At 50.3% G+C, this 14,702-nt stretch overlaps 1 protein-coding gene across 1 annotated transcript in view; it reads right to left on the bottom strand.

The window, feature by feature from the left end:
* Positions 1-311: 311 nt before the first annotated feature.
* The window catches only part of PEPD (peptidase D), a 191,230-nt gene continuing 176,839 nt past the window's right edge, over positions 312-14,702 (bottom strand). Inside the window, exons 13-15 of the mRNA XM_081963645.1 lie at positions 9,235-9,419; positions 7,983-8,174; positions 312-777 (exon numbers count right to left, since the gene is read on the bottom strand). Coding sequence (XP_081819771.1) covers positions 637-777; positions 7,983-8,174; positions 9,235-9,419 — 518 coding nt within the window. The 3' untranslated portion in view covers positions 312-636. The remainder of the gene's footprint in view (positions 778-7,982; positions 8,175-9,234; positions 9,420-14,702) is intronic.

The following is a 14,702-nucleotide window of genomic DNA, read 5'->3' as shown; positions in this document are numbered from 1 at the left end:
TTCTTTGTCAAGGAAATAAATGTTGGGAGTTAACGCACTTAAGAATAACCCAACATAGTCACTAAGCCACTCCGATGAGCATGATGAGGGCAATCCTTGGCTGAAAGTTGAGTGGCAAGAAGTTGGTGGCTCCTCTCTCTCTCTCTCTCCTGGGCTGAAGGTGACCCAGGCTTCTGGGGAAACGGGGGGCCAAAGCAGACCAGAGCGCCTTCCTTTCCACCCCTCGCCTTAGATGGGACATAGTCAAACCTTTCAAAACCTGAACATTGAAAAGGAGATCTCAGAAAAAAATTAGGAAGGCCAAAGCGATCTTCAAATCAACACTTTTTATTGATTTATTTCATTGGCAGAACGTGTGCTCTTTATTGGCTATTGAGAAGAGAAGAGGATTCGGTTGCACTGATTGTTGTATTTGCTTATCAAAGCTACACCCGTCAATCATTCAGGAAAAAACTTGTAAAGAGGAGAATCGAGTCACGCATAATCAGATTTGGTCATTGGTACCCTCACTTTCCCCCCCACCTCTCTTCCCATAGGAAAGAAAAATGGGTTTGATTCTTTCCTTTATAAGCAGGCTTTTCTTGGAGGTGAGGGCAGGTTGCAAGGAGCAGCAAACCTCAGGTGAGGAGTGGGCACCTAGCTAGAGGCCGAAGCAAAAGATTTGGTGCTGCCCTGAGACTCCGACAGGAAGGCTTCGATTTCCTCCACCGTACGAGGGACACAAGTCAGCAGTTCCATTCCACTGGCTGTCACCACAATGTCGTCCTCAATCCGTACCTGGGAAAAGACAGACACACCTGATCGGATGTAGTGACAGGGCAAAATGGCGCAGCTGCCTTTTAACCCGGCTTAGTTAAGGCTAGGCAACCGTTTACTAAGATCAGAACCATTCTCTTGCTGATGTTTCCTTCCCACCTCATAGCCAGTGGAACAGCTTGCCACCAGGAATCGTGGGCGCTCCATCGCAAGGTTTTTAAGAAGAGACTGGACTGTCACTTGTCTGAAATGGTAGAGGGTCTCCTGCTTGAGCAGGGGGCTGGACTAGAAGACCTCCAAGGTTCTATTCCCATATTCCCTGTTCTGTTCTAAAAACCCTTCGCTTTCGGGGTAGAATGGGGTGGAGACAAGTTCTTCGCCACCAGTACAAGTCCTCTTCAACTTACGACATTTCATTTAGTGACCATTCAAAGTTACGACGGCACTGGAAAAAAGTGATGACCATTTTTCATTCTTACAACCGTCGCAGCATTTCCACGATCACGTTTTCAAAGTTCAGACCCCTGGCAACTGACTCACATTTATGACGGTTGCAGGGTCCCAGGGGTGGGGACATGTAAATGAGCTTTTGCGACCTTTTGACAAGCAAAGTCAAATGGGAAAACCAGATTTTAACAACTGTGTTACTGACTTAACAACTGCAGTGATTCACTTAACAACGGTGGCGGGAAAGGTGGTAAAATGGAGCCAAATTCCCTTAGCAAATGTCTCGCTTAGCAACAGAAATTTTGGGCTCCATTGGGGTCGTAAGCCGAGGGCTGCGGACTTCTCTTCATGCGCCTGCTACTTCAGGGTCCGGCTTCAGGTGGGAGGAGCACGTGGCCCAAGAAGTGATCCCCTCTTTCTTTTTGGAAGCCCTGGGATTCCATCTGGGATCGTCTCACATGCTTGTTGATCACTATTTTGTTACCCCTTTCGCCCAGTGGTGAAATTCAATTTTTTTTTACTACCGGTTCTGTGGGCGTGGCTTGGGGGTGGTGTGACCAACTCACTGTCAATCATGTCCACGCCCACTCAGCCACATGCCCCCACCACCAAGCCACGCCCACAGAACCTGGTAGGAAGAAATGTGTATGAGTCCATTCACAGCGGAGCTGCTGCTCCCTCCCGGGGGGTTGAAGTACGTTAAAGGCAGAGGCTGCAGCAGCTCCGCTGTAAACGGAGGGAGAAATGTTTGCATTGTCTCTGCTGCATTTCACGTTGAATTCTGTGGCAGAGATAATCCGAACGTTTCTCCCTCCCTCCGTCCACACAGGGCTGCTGCTCCCTTTATGGTCCTCCCCCCCCCCTCCCTCCCTGGGTCTACCTTAAAGGGACAGGCTGCAGCAGCTCTGCTGTGATCGGAGGGAGAAACGTTCGGATTGGGTTAGCAGCCGGAAGAGGTGAGTGGCGACCGGATGACCAGGCGGGCGTGGGCAAACTGATGCCTATCGTCCCTGCCAGTTTGGCCGAACTGGGAGGATTTCACCTCTGTCCCCCACCCCCAAATTAATCTGACCTACAGAAATAGACGATATAAATATAACTAACAGAAATTATGGGCTCAGCATTGAAAATATGGTGCCTGCATAACAGATTAACAGAGTTAGAAGGGACCTTGTAGGTCATCTAGTCCAACCCTCCTGCCCAAGCAGGGGACCCTACACTATTTCTGACAGAGGGCAGTCCAGTCTCCTCTTGAAAGCCTCCATTGATGAAGCTCCCACAACTTCTGAAGGCAACTTCTGTTCCATGGGTTGATTGTTCTCACTGTCAGAAAATGTCTCTTTATTTCTAGGTTGAATCTCTCCTTGGTCACTTTCCATCCATTGTTCCTTGTCTGGCCTTCGGGGGCTTTGGAAAATAGCTTCACCCCTTCCTCTCTGTGGCATAAAATGTTATCAGCTCCAGTTGGATCAACCACCTCAAATAAAGATCCAATGTGAGAAGAACTTTGGGACCGCAGTATAAATAGGTTTCTCCTTCCCATTCTCTGCTTGTTAAGCTCTTTTCACCCCTTTGCCTTTTAAAAAGGAGCCATGGGATGGGATGCTTTGTAGCTGATACTGTTACTAAGATCTTTTGAAACCTTTCCTATTCTCATTGGGCGTGAATGAAAAGGCCAGGCCGTTTTGCACCCAGTCTCTGCGCCCGGTGCTAATCTCTCCTGGTTAAATATGCAGACTCCGTCATTATCCCTTATCTTATCAGAAATGTGCTAGTAAGTCTCTAAGCTGCAATAAAACCAATTTTATCCAAGTGTCAAAGCCAAAGGAACACAAACCCTGCTGATTCCCACTATACACGGCCTGTAATTGTTTCTGACCTCTTAACATCTTGATCTAAAAATAATGCTAGTTTAACATTTGTCCTGCTTGCAAAATAATCCATTTATTCAAACAAAGCCGGTCTTTGAGTCTTATTAAAGTGCTCAGTGAAGCTGACGGTCAAATTATCTTCATTATTTAAGATTAATTTAAGTGTTATTATGGGCCAGAATTAAATAAGCTAGGCAGAATTTGTTCAGCAGGCAGCTGACAGTTGTTCAGTCTAAATCTACAAGTTGTCACTCTTCACTATCCAGGAAACGCAGCTGCTCTCCTTTCATTGACAAAAAGAGGCCTTTGACCTGGACAAAACGTTGAAAAGGTGGACTCAGCCTTCCGTCCTTCCGAGGTGGATAAAATGAGGACTCAGATTGTTGGGGGCAAATAGACTGACTCTGTAAACCGCTTAGAGAGGGCTGGTATCTTCCTTCCTTCCTTCCTTCCTTCCTTCCTTCCTTCCTTCCTTCCTTCCTTCCTTCCTTCCTTCCTTCCTTCCTTCCTCCCTCCCTCCCTCCCTCCTTCCTTCCTTCCTATTAGAATGCAGTATTGCAGGCTAATTCTGATCAGAGTCAGGAGTTCAAATCCCACCAGGCTCCAGGTTGACTCATCCTTCCATCCTTCCGAGGTGGATAAAATGAGGACCCAGATTCTTGGGGGCAAGAGGCTGACTATGAACCGTTTAGAGAGGGCTGTAAAAGCACTGTAAAGCGGTATATAAGTCTAAGTACTATTGAATTGCTATTAGGCCCCCATGTAAACATTCTTAAGAAAATTAGAATAAACAGAACCGAATAGGTGCTATCTTCCAATGCTTGAAGGGCTGTCACAGGGAAAACGACACCCATATTCCACAGCCCTTGAGGGCAGGACAAGAAGCCTTGGGTGGGAGAAGGAGACCCAAGCTGGAACTAAGGAGGGATTTCTTGACAGTGAGAACAATTAATCAGTGGGGCAGCTTCCTTCCTGGAGTTGGAGGTGTTTTATCACTGGAGGTTTATAAAAAAAAACAAAAAGGCCTGGACAACCATTTGTCTGGGATGGTCTGAGGATCTCTCCCCTGGTCGGTGGGTTGGACTAGAAGACCTCTAAGATCCCTCTTAACCTATGATTCCTATGAAGTTCCTGACTAGAAATCTGTCAGCATTCTTATTTTTCCCTTTAGAGAGAACCAGCTCTAGACAAATCTGGTGCTTACGTCTTTCTTACATTCTAAAAGAGATCAATTACGCAGCCATTGCTTGGAGAAGGCATTGGGGATAGTTCTGCCCCAGACCCATGGTGGGCTTCAGGAGAAGGAGCACCTGCAGAGGCTGCCCCAGGGCAGCTGCCTCCTTGGGCGACCTTCAGGGAGCCCCTTGGTCCTTGCTAGGAGGAGAGGAAAGAAACTCAAGGCCACCCGGCTTCTGGGCTGGTTGATGCAGCCAAATCTGCTGGAGCACCAGAGAGCCTTCCCAGCAGAGAGCCCCAGGTGGTGACACCCACTCCTCAGCCCCAGAGTCCTGGTTGGCTCAAACGCACTGATAAAAAAGCAGCACAGAGCAGCGATAACCTTTCCAACCTGGGGAGAGAATTCAGCAGCAGAAGGTAAAGTCCCACCTGGCTTGATAAGACTGTATACTCTGCACACACACGGAGCTTTTGAGCCAAGACGGGATGATGACTCAGAGAACTGGCGCGGAGGGATCCCATCCTGGTGGAAACCAAAGAGCCCAAATTCCACCCTGTGACACAGTGAAACCCTGGTGGAGGTTTCTGATCAGGTGAACATCGAGTCATCGTTGCCCCAGACGATGCCTTTGTTACGAAACATTCTCTTCCCGGACATTCAGTTCCCAGGCAGGAGAATGACTTCTGCTCCTTCTGGATAGAAGGGTCTGGGCTCTAACTCCAGGCTTGTTCCACAAACTTGCCAAAGTCTGCAAGATTTGCCAGAGGCAGCTGCAAGAGCTCCATGAGGGGAGAGGTAATGAGGGGAACCCCAGCTTGGAACCCTGCCCTCAGCTAGTCCCCTCCCCCTGGCTCTGGGTGTTTTCCATCTCACTGGCTGCTGCTCAGGTGCCTTCCTTCCTTTGCTCCTTTTCTCCTCCAACAGGTGACTGAAGCACCTGGAGTTGCACAAACGATTCAAAGATGCTGCTGGTTTCTTTCGGAACGAGAACCGGGGAGTTCTACGGCCAGAGTTTCCAAAACTGCATCCAAATTACTTCCCTATTGCACCAACGTTGCTTAGGTAACCGGTGGATGAAAAGAAAATGTTCCCTAAAGGCAGAGTATTTAAAATCACTTTCTAGAACTGCAAACTCCCCAAAATGTGGAACTCTCGCAAGTTCCACATTTAAATTCCGAATTGGGCACAAACCCTCTGGGAATTTTTAGGCCGTTCTTTGTCTCATTCCACCTAAAGCTGCCCACTCCACAAGACTGTGGTGCTTCTCCATGGCATTCTGCATGCACTGTGTTTTATTTATTTATTTATTTATTTATTTTATTGAACTTATTAGTCGCCCCCTCTCCCCACAGGGACTCGGGGCGACGTACAGAGCAATAATCAAGATAGCACCATATATCGTGCAGAGGAGGTAAAAATAAGTCCATAAATAAGCATACTTACAAAATTTAAAACCCCAAAAATATTAAACTCTAAAAACTTTAAAAAACAAAATTTCCCATTATAAAATGACCTGGGGTGGCAAGATTGTAACGTTATGCCAGGCCGGCTTGACGAAACAGGTAGGTCTTCAGCTTCATACGGAAGGAGCGAAGGTCGGTTGTTGTCCGGATGTCTGGGGGGAGGTCATTCCAAAGGGTAGGGCCCACCACAGAGAAGGCCCTACTCCTGGGCACCGCCCTCTGGCACTCTCTAGAGGACGGCACCCGGAGTAGCCCCTCTCTGTGTGAGCGAATGGGTCGCAGGGATGTATGGGGCAGGACGCGATCCCGCAGGTAACTGGGCCCTGTGCCATGGAGCGCTTTGAAGATGGTAACCAGTACCTTGAAGCGCACCCGGTAGGCCACAGGAAGCCAGTGCAGCTCGCGCAGGATAGGTGTTATATGGGAGAATCTCGATCTCCCCATAATAACCCGCGCGGCTGCATTCTGGACCAACTGCAGTCTCCGGGCGCACCTCAAGGGGAGCCCCATGTAGAGAGCGTTACAGTAGTCCAGGCGGGACGTCACCAGCGCGTGAGTGACTGTGCGCAAGGCCTCCCGGTCCAAAAGGGGCCGCAACTGGCGCACCAGGCGAACCTGGTGGAACGCCCCCCTTGCCACGGCCGCCACGTGATCTTCTAAGGTCAGCCGATCGTCAAGGAGGACGCCCAAGTTGCGCGCCCCTTCCACCGGGGCTAATTGCTCATCCCCGATGGTCAGCGATGGAGTATGCTGATTGAATCGGGAAGCCGGGAACCACAGCCACTCTGTCTTGGAGGGGTTGAGCCTGAGCCTGTTGTCATCCATCCAGACCCGTACGGCTTCCAGACACCGGGCCATCACTTCGACAGCCTCGTTGGGGTGGTTTGGGGTGGAAATGTACAACTGAGTGTCATCAGCGTACAGATGGTAACTCACCCCAAAACCACGGATGATCTCGCCCAGCGGCTTCATATATATGTTGAACAGGAGAGGCGAGAGGATCGACCCCTGAGGGACCCCACAAATGAGGGGCCTTGCGGTCGACCTCTGCTCCCCCGTCAACACACATTGCGTCCGGCCAGAGAGGTAGGAGCGGAACCACCGTAGCACGGTGCCTCCAACCCCCAACCCCTCCAGCCGGCGCAATAGGATACCATGGTCGATGGTATCGAAGGCCGCCGAGAGATCTAATAGGACAAGGATGGAGGAACAACCCCCATCCTTTGCCCTCCAGAGATCATCCACCAACGCGACCAAGGCCGTCTCCGTGCTGTGACCGGGTCGGAAGCCGGACTGGCGCGGGTCTAGATAATCATCTTCCTCCAGGTGGCGCGGAAACTGCTGAGCCACCACACTCTCAACAACCTTCGCTAAAAAAGGAAGGTTGGAGACAGGACGATAATTTGCTAGCTCCTTTGGGTCCAGAGAAGGCTTCTTGAGCAGGGGCCTGACCACCGCCTCTTTCAAGGCGGCCGGCATCAGGCCCTCCCCCAACGAAGCGTTCACCAGTCCCAGTAGCCAGCCTCGTGAGCCCTCCCAGGAGGCCAGCACCAACCAGGAGGGACACGGGTCCAGTAAACATGTGGTGGCCCGCAGTCGCCCGCGCAACCTGTCCAAATCTTCGATGACAACAGGGTCAAACTCCTCCCAGCATGGTCTCTCAAGACTAGTCTCGGACGTCCCCACTGGAGCACTGGAGTGGGTCCAACCTCTCCGGATATGATCGATTTTATCCTGCAGGAACTCTCCAAATTCCTCTGCCCTGCCCTGCAATGGGGGGTCCCGCTGCTCCTGTGACAGAAGGGAGCGGGTCACCCGAAACAGGGCGGCAGGGCGGTTCTCTGCGGACGCTATAAGAGTGGCACAATACTGACGTTTGGCCACTCTTATTGCCACAAGGTAGGTCAACTATTTTCAAATAGTTTCTCATCAATGTCCCAAAAGGGCTTTTTTTTCAAGAGGCAAAGTGGACTTTCTGGTTTTTCTTTGAAGACTTTTTGCTTCTCACCCAAGACGCTTCTTCAGCTCTGACTGGATGGTGGATTGACAGACTGAATCCTTCCACTCCCCACCATCCAGTCAGAGCTGAAGAAGCTTCTTGGATGAGAAGCAAAAAGTCTTCAAAGAAAAACCAGAAAGTCCACTTTGCCTCTTGGAAAAAGCCCTTTTGGGACAACCATAACTTGGAGGACTGTGAATTTTCACAGACATTTCTCATCAATGTCACATTTTTCTGGCGCACCATGGCGCCCTAACAAAGTTACTCACCCCACCAAAATTCCGGAAACGGGCCAGGACTTCATTGTTGATGAAACAGGCCTGTGCTGGATTAGCCAAGGCCTGGTCCAAGACATGATCAATGAAATAGATGCCAGGCTCCACGGTCAGCACCATGCCTTCCAGAAGGGTACGCGCAGTTCTCAAGCTCCGGAGACCTGGCAGGTCAATGCGATCGACTCCCTGGGAAAGGAAAGGGCGCATTGTATGTATGTCTATGTGTTTTTGTATATTCTCTATGTTTTATATGCTCCATTGTACGCCGCCCCGAGTCCTACTTGGAAAGGGAGCGGCTAATAAATTCAAACTTAATAATAATAATAATAAAAAAAATAAATTCCGTGAGGAGCTTGTGGTGTCTTTCAGCCTGCCAGCCATAGAGGCCCTGTTGGCGCCAGATGGAGTCTAACAGGGAAGGGCACCACCGAGGCCATGGCAGACGAAAAGACTCATGGGTTGGGCCAGCACGTTCCATATTGCTCTGACTTCATGGAGGGAGTTGTAAGTTATAAGATGTGTGCTCAAAAGTTCCTGGGAGGAAGGCTGGTCTGTCCGTCCGCCCACCGACATATGCCAGGGCCGTGATATGCGTGCCACAGGTGGCACACAGAGCCTTCTCTGCGGGCACACAAGCTGTTGCACCAACTCAGCTCCACCGCGCATGTGCGTACACCTCCTGCCAGCCATCTGATTTTGGGGACTCTGCACCAAAATGACTCTCTGCGTGCGGGAGACATGTGCGCTTGTGCGGGGAGTCATGCGTGCATGCTTGAGGAGCATGGGAAGGGTGGGGGTTTTGAGCCCCCGTGACCCGTTTTTGCTCCCAGGAGACTGCAGGGAGGCCTACTAGGCCCACAATGGGGCATGGGGGGGTCGTGTTTGCAGGAGCGGGGGGAGTGCAGGGGGTCACATGTCCATGCGCGGGGCTGCAGGGGGAGTGGGGGGGTCATGTGTGCATGCCCAGGGGGCTGGGCACATAGGGATGTGCCACATGCACCCGTGCATGCTTTCAGCATGTGACGACCAAAAAGGTTAGCCGTGAGCCTGAATGGTTTCAGGATCCAATCTGGTCCCTGGAAGCCCCTTTGCGGCTCATGGTTTGCCTGCAGCTCCCCCACAAGGCCGCTGGTGAGCAGACGCAACCCAGGTGTGCTCAGGGGTTGCTCAGCCCAGCGCACGAGTGTGCAAAAGGCTTCAGTGATAGATCTGTTTTGGGTCGGCTGCCCAACAGGGAGGAACTGACCTCTGGGTAGCCGCCCACATCGTGAACATCGATGCCAAGGAAGTGTCCCAGCCCGTGAGGCATAAATACGGCGCCCAGGTGGACCTTCACCATGTCCTCAACGTTGCCGCGGAGAAGACCAATCTTCTTAAGTTCTTCCAGGTGGACTCGGTCTGCCAGGCGGTGCATTTCAGGCCAGGCCACCCCTTGGGGAGAGAAAAAAAAGCCCGGTTATTTCGTTGTTCTCATTGAAAGATGTTTTCTTATCCCGCCTCTTCATTTCCTGGGTCCCCCCGAGAGAATCCTCCACCCCACAATGGAGGGTCCATCTGGAGAAAGCAGGCAGGGGCCCCCGTGGAATGCCTTGGGGCCGAGTCATTCCACCCCACAGACGCTTGCCTTTCAAACTGAAGTTACTGAAAAGGCACGGAGGTTAGCAACTATGTTCTCCTGGGCCAGTTAAAGCCCTAACACAGTTGTGCCTGGCCCATGGGCTCCATGGGGCCCTAGACAGCTGGTAATTCAGCCCCACAAGCTGATACACTTTTCACAGGATGTGATTTATGCGCATTAACTATAGTGCATCTTTTATACGTGGCCCAAGGCAATTCCTCTTCACTCAGGCAAGCCCAAAGGTTGGACACCCATGCCTTAGCAGATGCATTCGTACAACAGGCCAAAGTCTCTTGCGGCTTAGCATGTGGTATGAACTAGACCCTTTATGGCTTCTGGTTCAGAACGTTCTGTAAAACAGAAAATGAGTCCGTTCTGGATTTAGTTGCGTTGGGCGAGCCTGAAAGTCTGGAACGAACATGCAACTTCTGCCCAACTGGAAAGAAGAAACAGGGGGACATTTCAGCTCCCCCTTGATGTATGGCACAGGCAGAAGCCATAGGTCCGTGATGGCAAACCTGCGGCATGCATGCTACAGGTGGCATGCGGAGCCATTTCTGAGGGCACGCGAGGCCTTGCTCCAGCACGCATCCACCTGATTTTGGGGCATTTTTCATCCTCTGGAGGCTTCAGGGAAGTCTCCCAAAGCCGCCGGAGGGAGAAAAACGGCCCAACGGGCAACACAGAACTCCGTTCCTGAACTTCCGGTTTGCATGTTGGGCCATTTTTCGCCCTCCCCAGGCTCCTAGAAAGCCTCTGGAGCCTGGAGAGGGAGACAAACGGACCGACTGTGCCCACCGGAAGTCGGAAAACAGGCTGTTTACGGCCTCCCCAGGATCCAAGAAAGCCATGGGTGGGGCAGCAGGGGCGGGGGGTCATGCATGCATGCGCAGGGTTGACTCAGCCTTCCGTCCTTCCGAGGTGGGTAAAATGAGGACCCAGATTGTTGGGGGCAAATAGGCTGACTCTTTAAACTGCTTAGAGAGGGCTGGAAAGCATCGTGAAGCGGTATATAAGTCTCCTTCCTTCCTTCCTTCCTTCCTTCCTTCCTTCCTTCCTTCCTTCCTTCCTTCCTTCCTTCCTTCCTTCCTTCCTTCCTTCCTTCCTTCCTTCCTTCCTTCCTTCCTGTTAGAATGCAGTATTGCAGGTTAATTCTGCTGACTGCCAGGAGTTTGATCCTGACCGGCTCCAGGTTGACTCAGCCTTCCGTCCTTCCGAGGTGGGTAAAATGAGGACCCAGATTGTTGGGGGCAAATAGGCTGACTCTGTAAACCACTTAGAGAGGGCTAGAAAGCCCCCATGTAAGCCCTCTTAAGAAACACCCCCTCCCCCTTGCAAAATTAGAGCTCATGACTTGCTCATATTGTTGCATCAATTTAGGAGAGTATTTCAGGTTGAAATTTTATCCGTAGAAGCTTTCTTAGAGTAGAGCAAATTCTGAAGGACTTTGAATCCTGTATCAGCTTCCCATTAACCTCTCAGTTTTGGAGGATTCCAGTTGAGGAGGAATGGATGGGACTGACAGAGAAATGCTGCTACTCCTTGGAATCTCCCAATAATTAATGGTCTCAATGCATTCACCAAGTCAGGAAACCAGCTTCAGTGAGATGATACTACTGTGTTTCCCCGAAAATAAGACAGGGTCTTATTTTCTTTTGACCTCTGAAATAAGCACTTGGCCTCATTTTGGGGGAGGTCGTCTTATTTTTGAGGTGCAGGAAGCGGCGAGCGTGGTCACCTCAGAGCTGCTGCTAGGTTGCAATATTTTTTGGGGGGGAGGGCTTATTTTAGTGCATGCACTCCAAAGCCCGATTGGGCTTATTATCCAGGGAGGTCTTATTTTCAGGGAAAGAGTGCATTAAAATCTCTGCTTTTCGGTTCCTGCTTTACTTTAGGTGCTAAGGAAGAAGAGAAGCAGCAGAAAAGGATAAAGAAATGCTTCTGGCCCAAAAGAATAACAGAGTTGGAAGGGAGCTTGGAGGTCTTCTAGTCTCATCCCCTGCTGGGGCATTTCTCCCTTTGCTTTGCATTGGGAACCTTAGAGAACTCCTCAGAAGCAAATCTACAACCAGGCAACCAACCAACAATGGAAAACTGATGGTGCGATGGTCGAGTCTTTGACAAGTTCCCGTGAGACAATCTGTCATCATGTTGGGGATATGTGCTAGGACAGAGGTCTTCAAACTTGGCAACTTTCAGACTTGTGGACTTCAACTCCTAGAATTCTCCAGCCGGCTGGCTGGAGAATTCTGGGAGTTGAAGTCCACAAGTCTGAAAGTTGCCACGTTTGGGGACCCCTGTGCTAGGAGGTCCACTTTTATCGCTTTCTTTTACCCACAGCTGCAGTAGTGTCAAAATGGGAGGTGAGACACTTCCTCTCTCAGTAGACACCATGCTCACTAGTTCCAGGAGGAAGCCTCCAGGAGTGTCAGCCCCTTCCAATACCAAATTAATATCAGTGGGAGAAGTGGGGCCACTATTTTGGCTGAGTTTGCAAAGCAGAAACATGATTTCTACTTCTAGCCAGCAACTCACATTCATTATTAGACAGAATCCCGAGAATTGAGACATCCCAAGGAGACATTCCCCAGGAATGCCAATACCCTCTTATTTCAGACATCTGGGTGACGTGAAGCGCACTGCTCTTTCGTCTTGGGCACACTGAGGTCCCACTTGCACACCTGGGGGCTTTGCCACTCTGCAGAATGACTTCATCTCTTCTTCTTTTGCAGAGGATGATTTGCTGAATGCACGTCTGCTTGCTGAACCAAGACAAGGAGCCAAGAAGTTAGCTCTTCCTTCTTTGGCAGAATCACAACTGTCGGCAATTTTTGAGCCACAGAACTCCTGCAAATTTTCAACTTGCTTCACGTCCCCTCGGTGAAGAAGGCAGCTTCTGGAGGGGAGGGGGGAAGACCCACCCCGCTTAAACAAGGAATGTACTGGAAGCTGAGACAGTGAAGCATTTTTCCCATCATGGAGAAAGGCCAGGAGCAAGAGAGGCAGGCCTTGGGCATCTAATCAATGGGAGCATCTCACCCAACCAAGAACATCTCAAGGTGGCTTGCAAATTAGATAAACCCAGATGTTGCCAGCAGGTCCCTTCCAATGGATGGAAACTAATCAAGGAGAGAAGCAACCTGGAACTAAGGAGAAATTTCCTGATAGTTAGAAAAAGTAATCAGTGGAACAGAAGTTGCCTCCAGACGTTGTGGGTCCTCCATTACTGGAGGTTTTTAAGAAGAGACTGGACAGTCATTTATCTGAAATGGTAGAGGTTCTCCTGCTTGAATAGGGGGCTGGAGTAGAAGGCCTCCAAGGACCTTTTCAGCTCTACTCTCACTCTAATCCTGTGGGGTCACTGACGGAGCCAGAACCAGCCTCATGGGCAACGTGGCAAATTCTGACGTGACTCTGGAAGCTCCTGTTGGAACAGATGGCCTTGGTGAGGCTCCGGGGCCTCTTGTGGAAAGGAAAAGCTTTGTACCAAGAGAGCTCCACGTGCCACGGTGAGATGGAAATCACTGCAGGCGTCTATCCTCACCTTGGGGGCCAAGGTTGGTTGGAGTTTTTAGACTGGAACTAGACAAGGGAAGGGCTAATGTTTTAATTTATGTGCTACATTAATGTACTAATTACAGATGGCAGACAACAAACTGCTGGTCTGCAGGAGCATAAGAAAGCAAGCAGAACCAGGGCTGAGAGTCCTCAGTGGGCCAAGAACTGTGCTTGATATGGTCCATCCAGTCAACTCTGGCTCCTGGTGACTGCAAGAACAAGTCTCTATGAATTTTGGGGCAACATTTTCAGAAGTGCCTTTCTAGCAATAGCAACAGCACTTAGACTTATATACCGCTTTACAGGGCTCTACAGCCCTCTCTAAGTGGTTTACAGAGTCAGCCTCTTGCCCCCAACAATCTGGGTCCTCATTTTACCCACCTCGGAAGGATGGAAGGCTGAGTCAACCTCTTGAGCCAGTGAGAAACAAACTCCTGAGTTGTCAGAGTTAGCCTGCGATACTGCATTCTAACAGGAAGGAAGGAAGGAAGATAGCAATAGCACTTACATACCACTTTACAGTGCTTCACAGCCCTCTCTAAACAGTCTATTATCCCCCAACAATCTGGGTCCTCATTTTACCAACCTCAGAAGGACAGAAGGCCGAGTCCACCTTGAGCCTGGTGAGCTTTGAACTGCCAAATTGCACTCAGCTGGCAGTCAGCAGAAGTCGCCTGCAGTACTGCACTCTGACCACTGTGCCAGCACGGCTCTTCTAGTTCTAGGATTAGCCCCCAAACCACCCAGTTGGCTTCATGCCCAAGGCAGAGCTAGAAGTCACGGTCTCCTAGAATCTAATTCAACGCCATCACTCCTAGTAGAGCAAATCTTGTTGGGGGCAGAGGAGGGAGGTGCTTCCTGTATTGTTCACGGTTCATTTTCCGCCATTCGCATCACCGGATGAAATCAACACACTTGGCCTAATCAACTTTTCCACGCAAAATTGCTAAACTTTCTCTACTCATAGCCCATGCGAGATCTCACGCGTTTGCTACAAGAGCTGCAAGCCCACCTTTTGGGCAACTCTAGGTGTCGAAGATCAGAATCACAAAGCATAATAAAACAGGGGAAGAGCGGCAATGATAATAAAAACAATAAGGAAGTCTCATTCAATAGTGCCGTCTACATAATGGCACCCATAAACGCCTGGGAGAGCAAGGGGAATAGATAAAACTTTTTAGGGCAAGAGCTGGCAATCTGAAGCCTTGGGATCACATGTGACCTTTCTGGTGTCCTCTAGGCCAGGAGTCTCCAACTTTGGCAACTCCAGAGGAATTCTGGGAGTTGAAGTCCACAGGTTTTAAAGTTGCCAAGGTTGGAGACCCCTGCTTTAGACTCCCCTGCCCTCCAAATCACAATGGCTGAAAACTCTCACCCATCTGGGGTACACATAAACACAACAGTGCTGTAATCCATAAAGAGAGTCGCCTCCAGCTTATTCCCGAAGCCAGAAAAAATCCTGGCCCTGCCTAGGTATGGACGTCATCCAGCTGCGACGCATGGGAATTGTAGTTCAAACCAAGGGGACTCTTGCATGA

The sequence above is a fragment of the Natrix helvetica genome (assembly GCF_964273705.1).
Source record: "Natrix helvetica genome assembly, chromosome: 10".
NCBI lineage: Eukaryota > Metazoa > Chordata > Lepidosauria > Squamata > Natricidae > Natrix > Natrix helvetica.
This window is presented reverse-complemented; position numbering and strand designations above follow the sequence as displayed.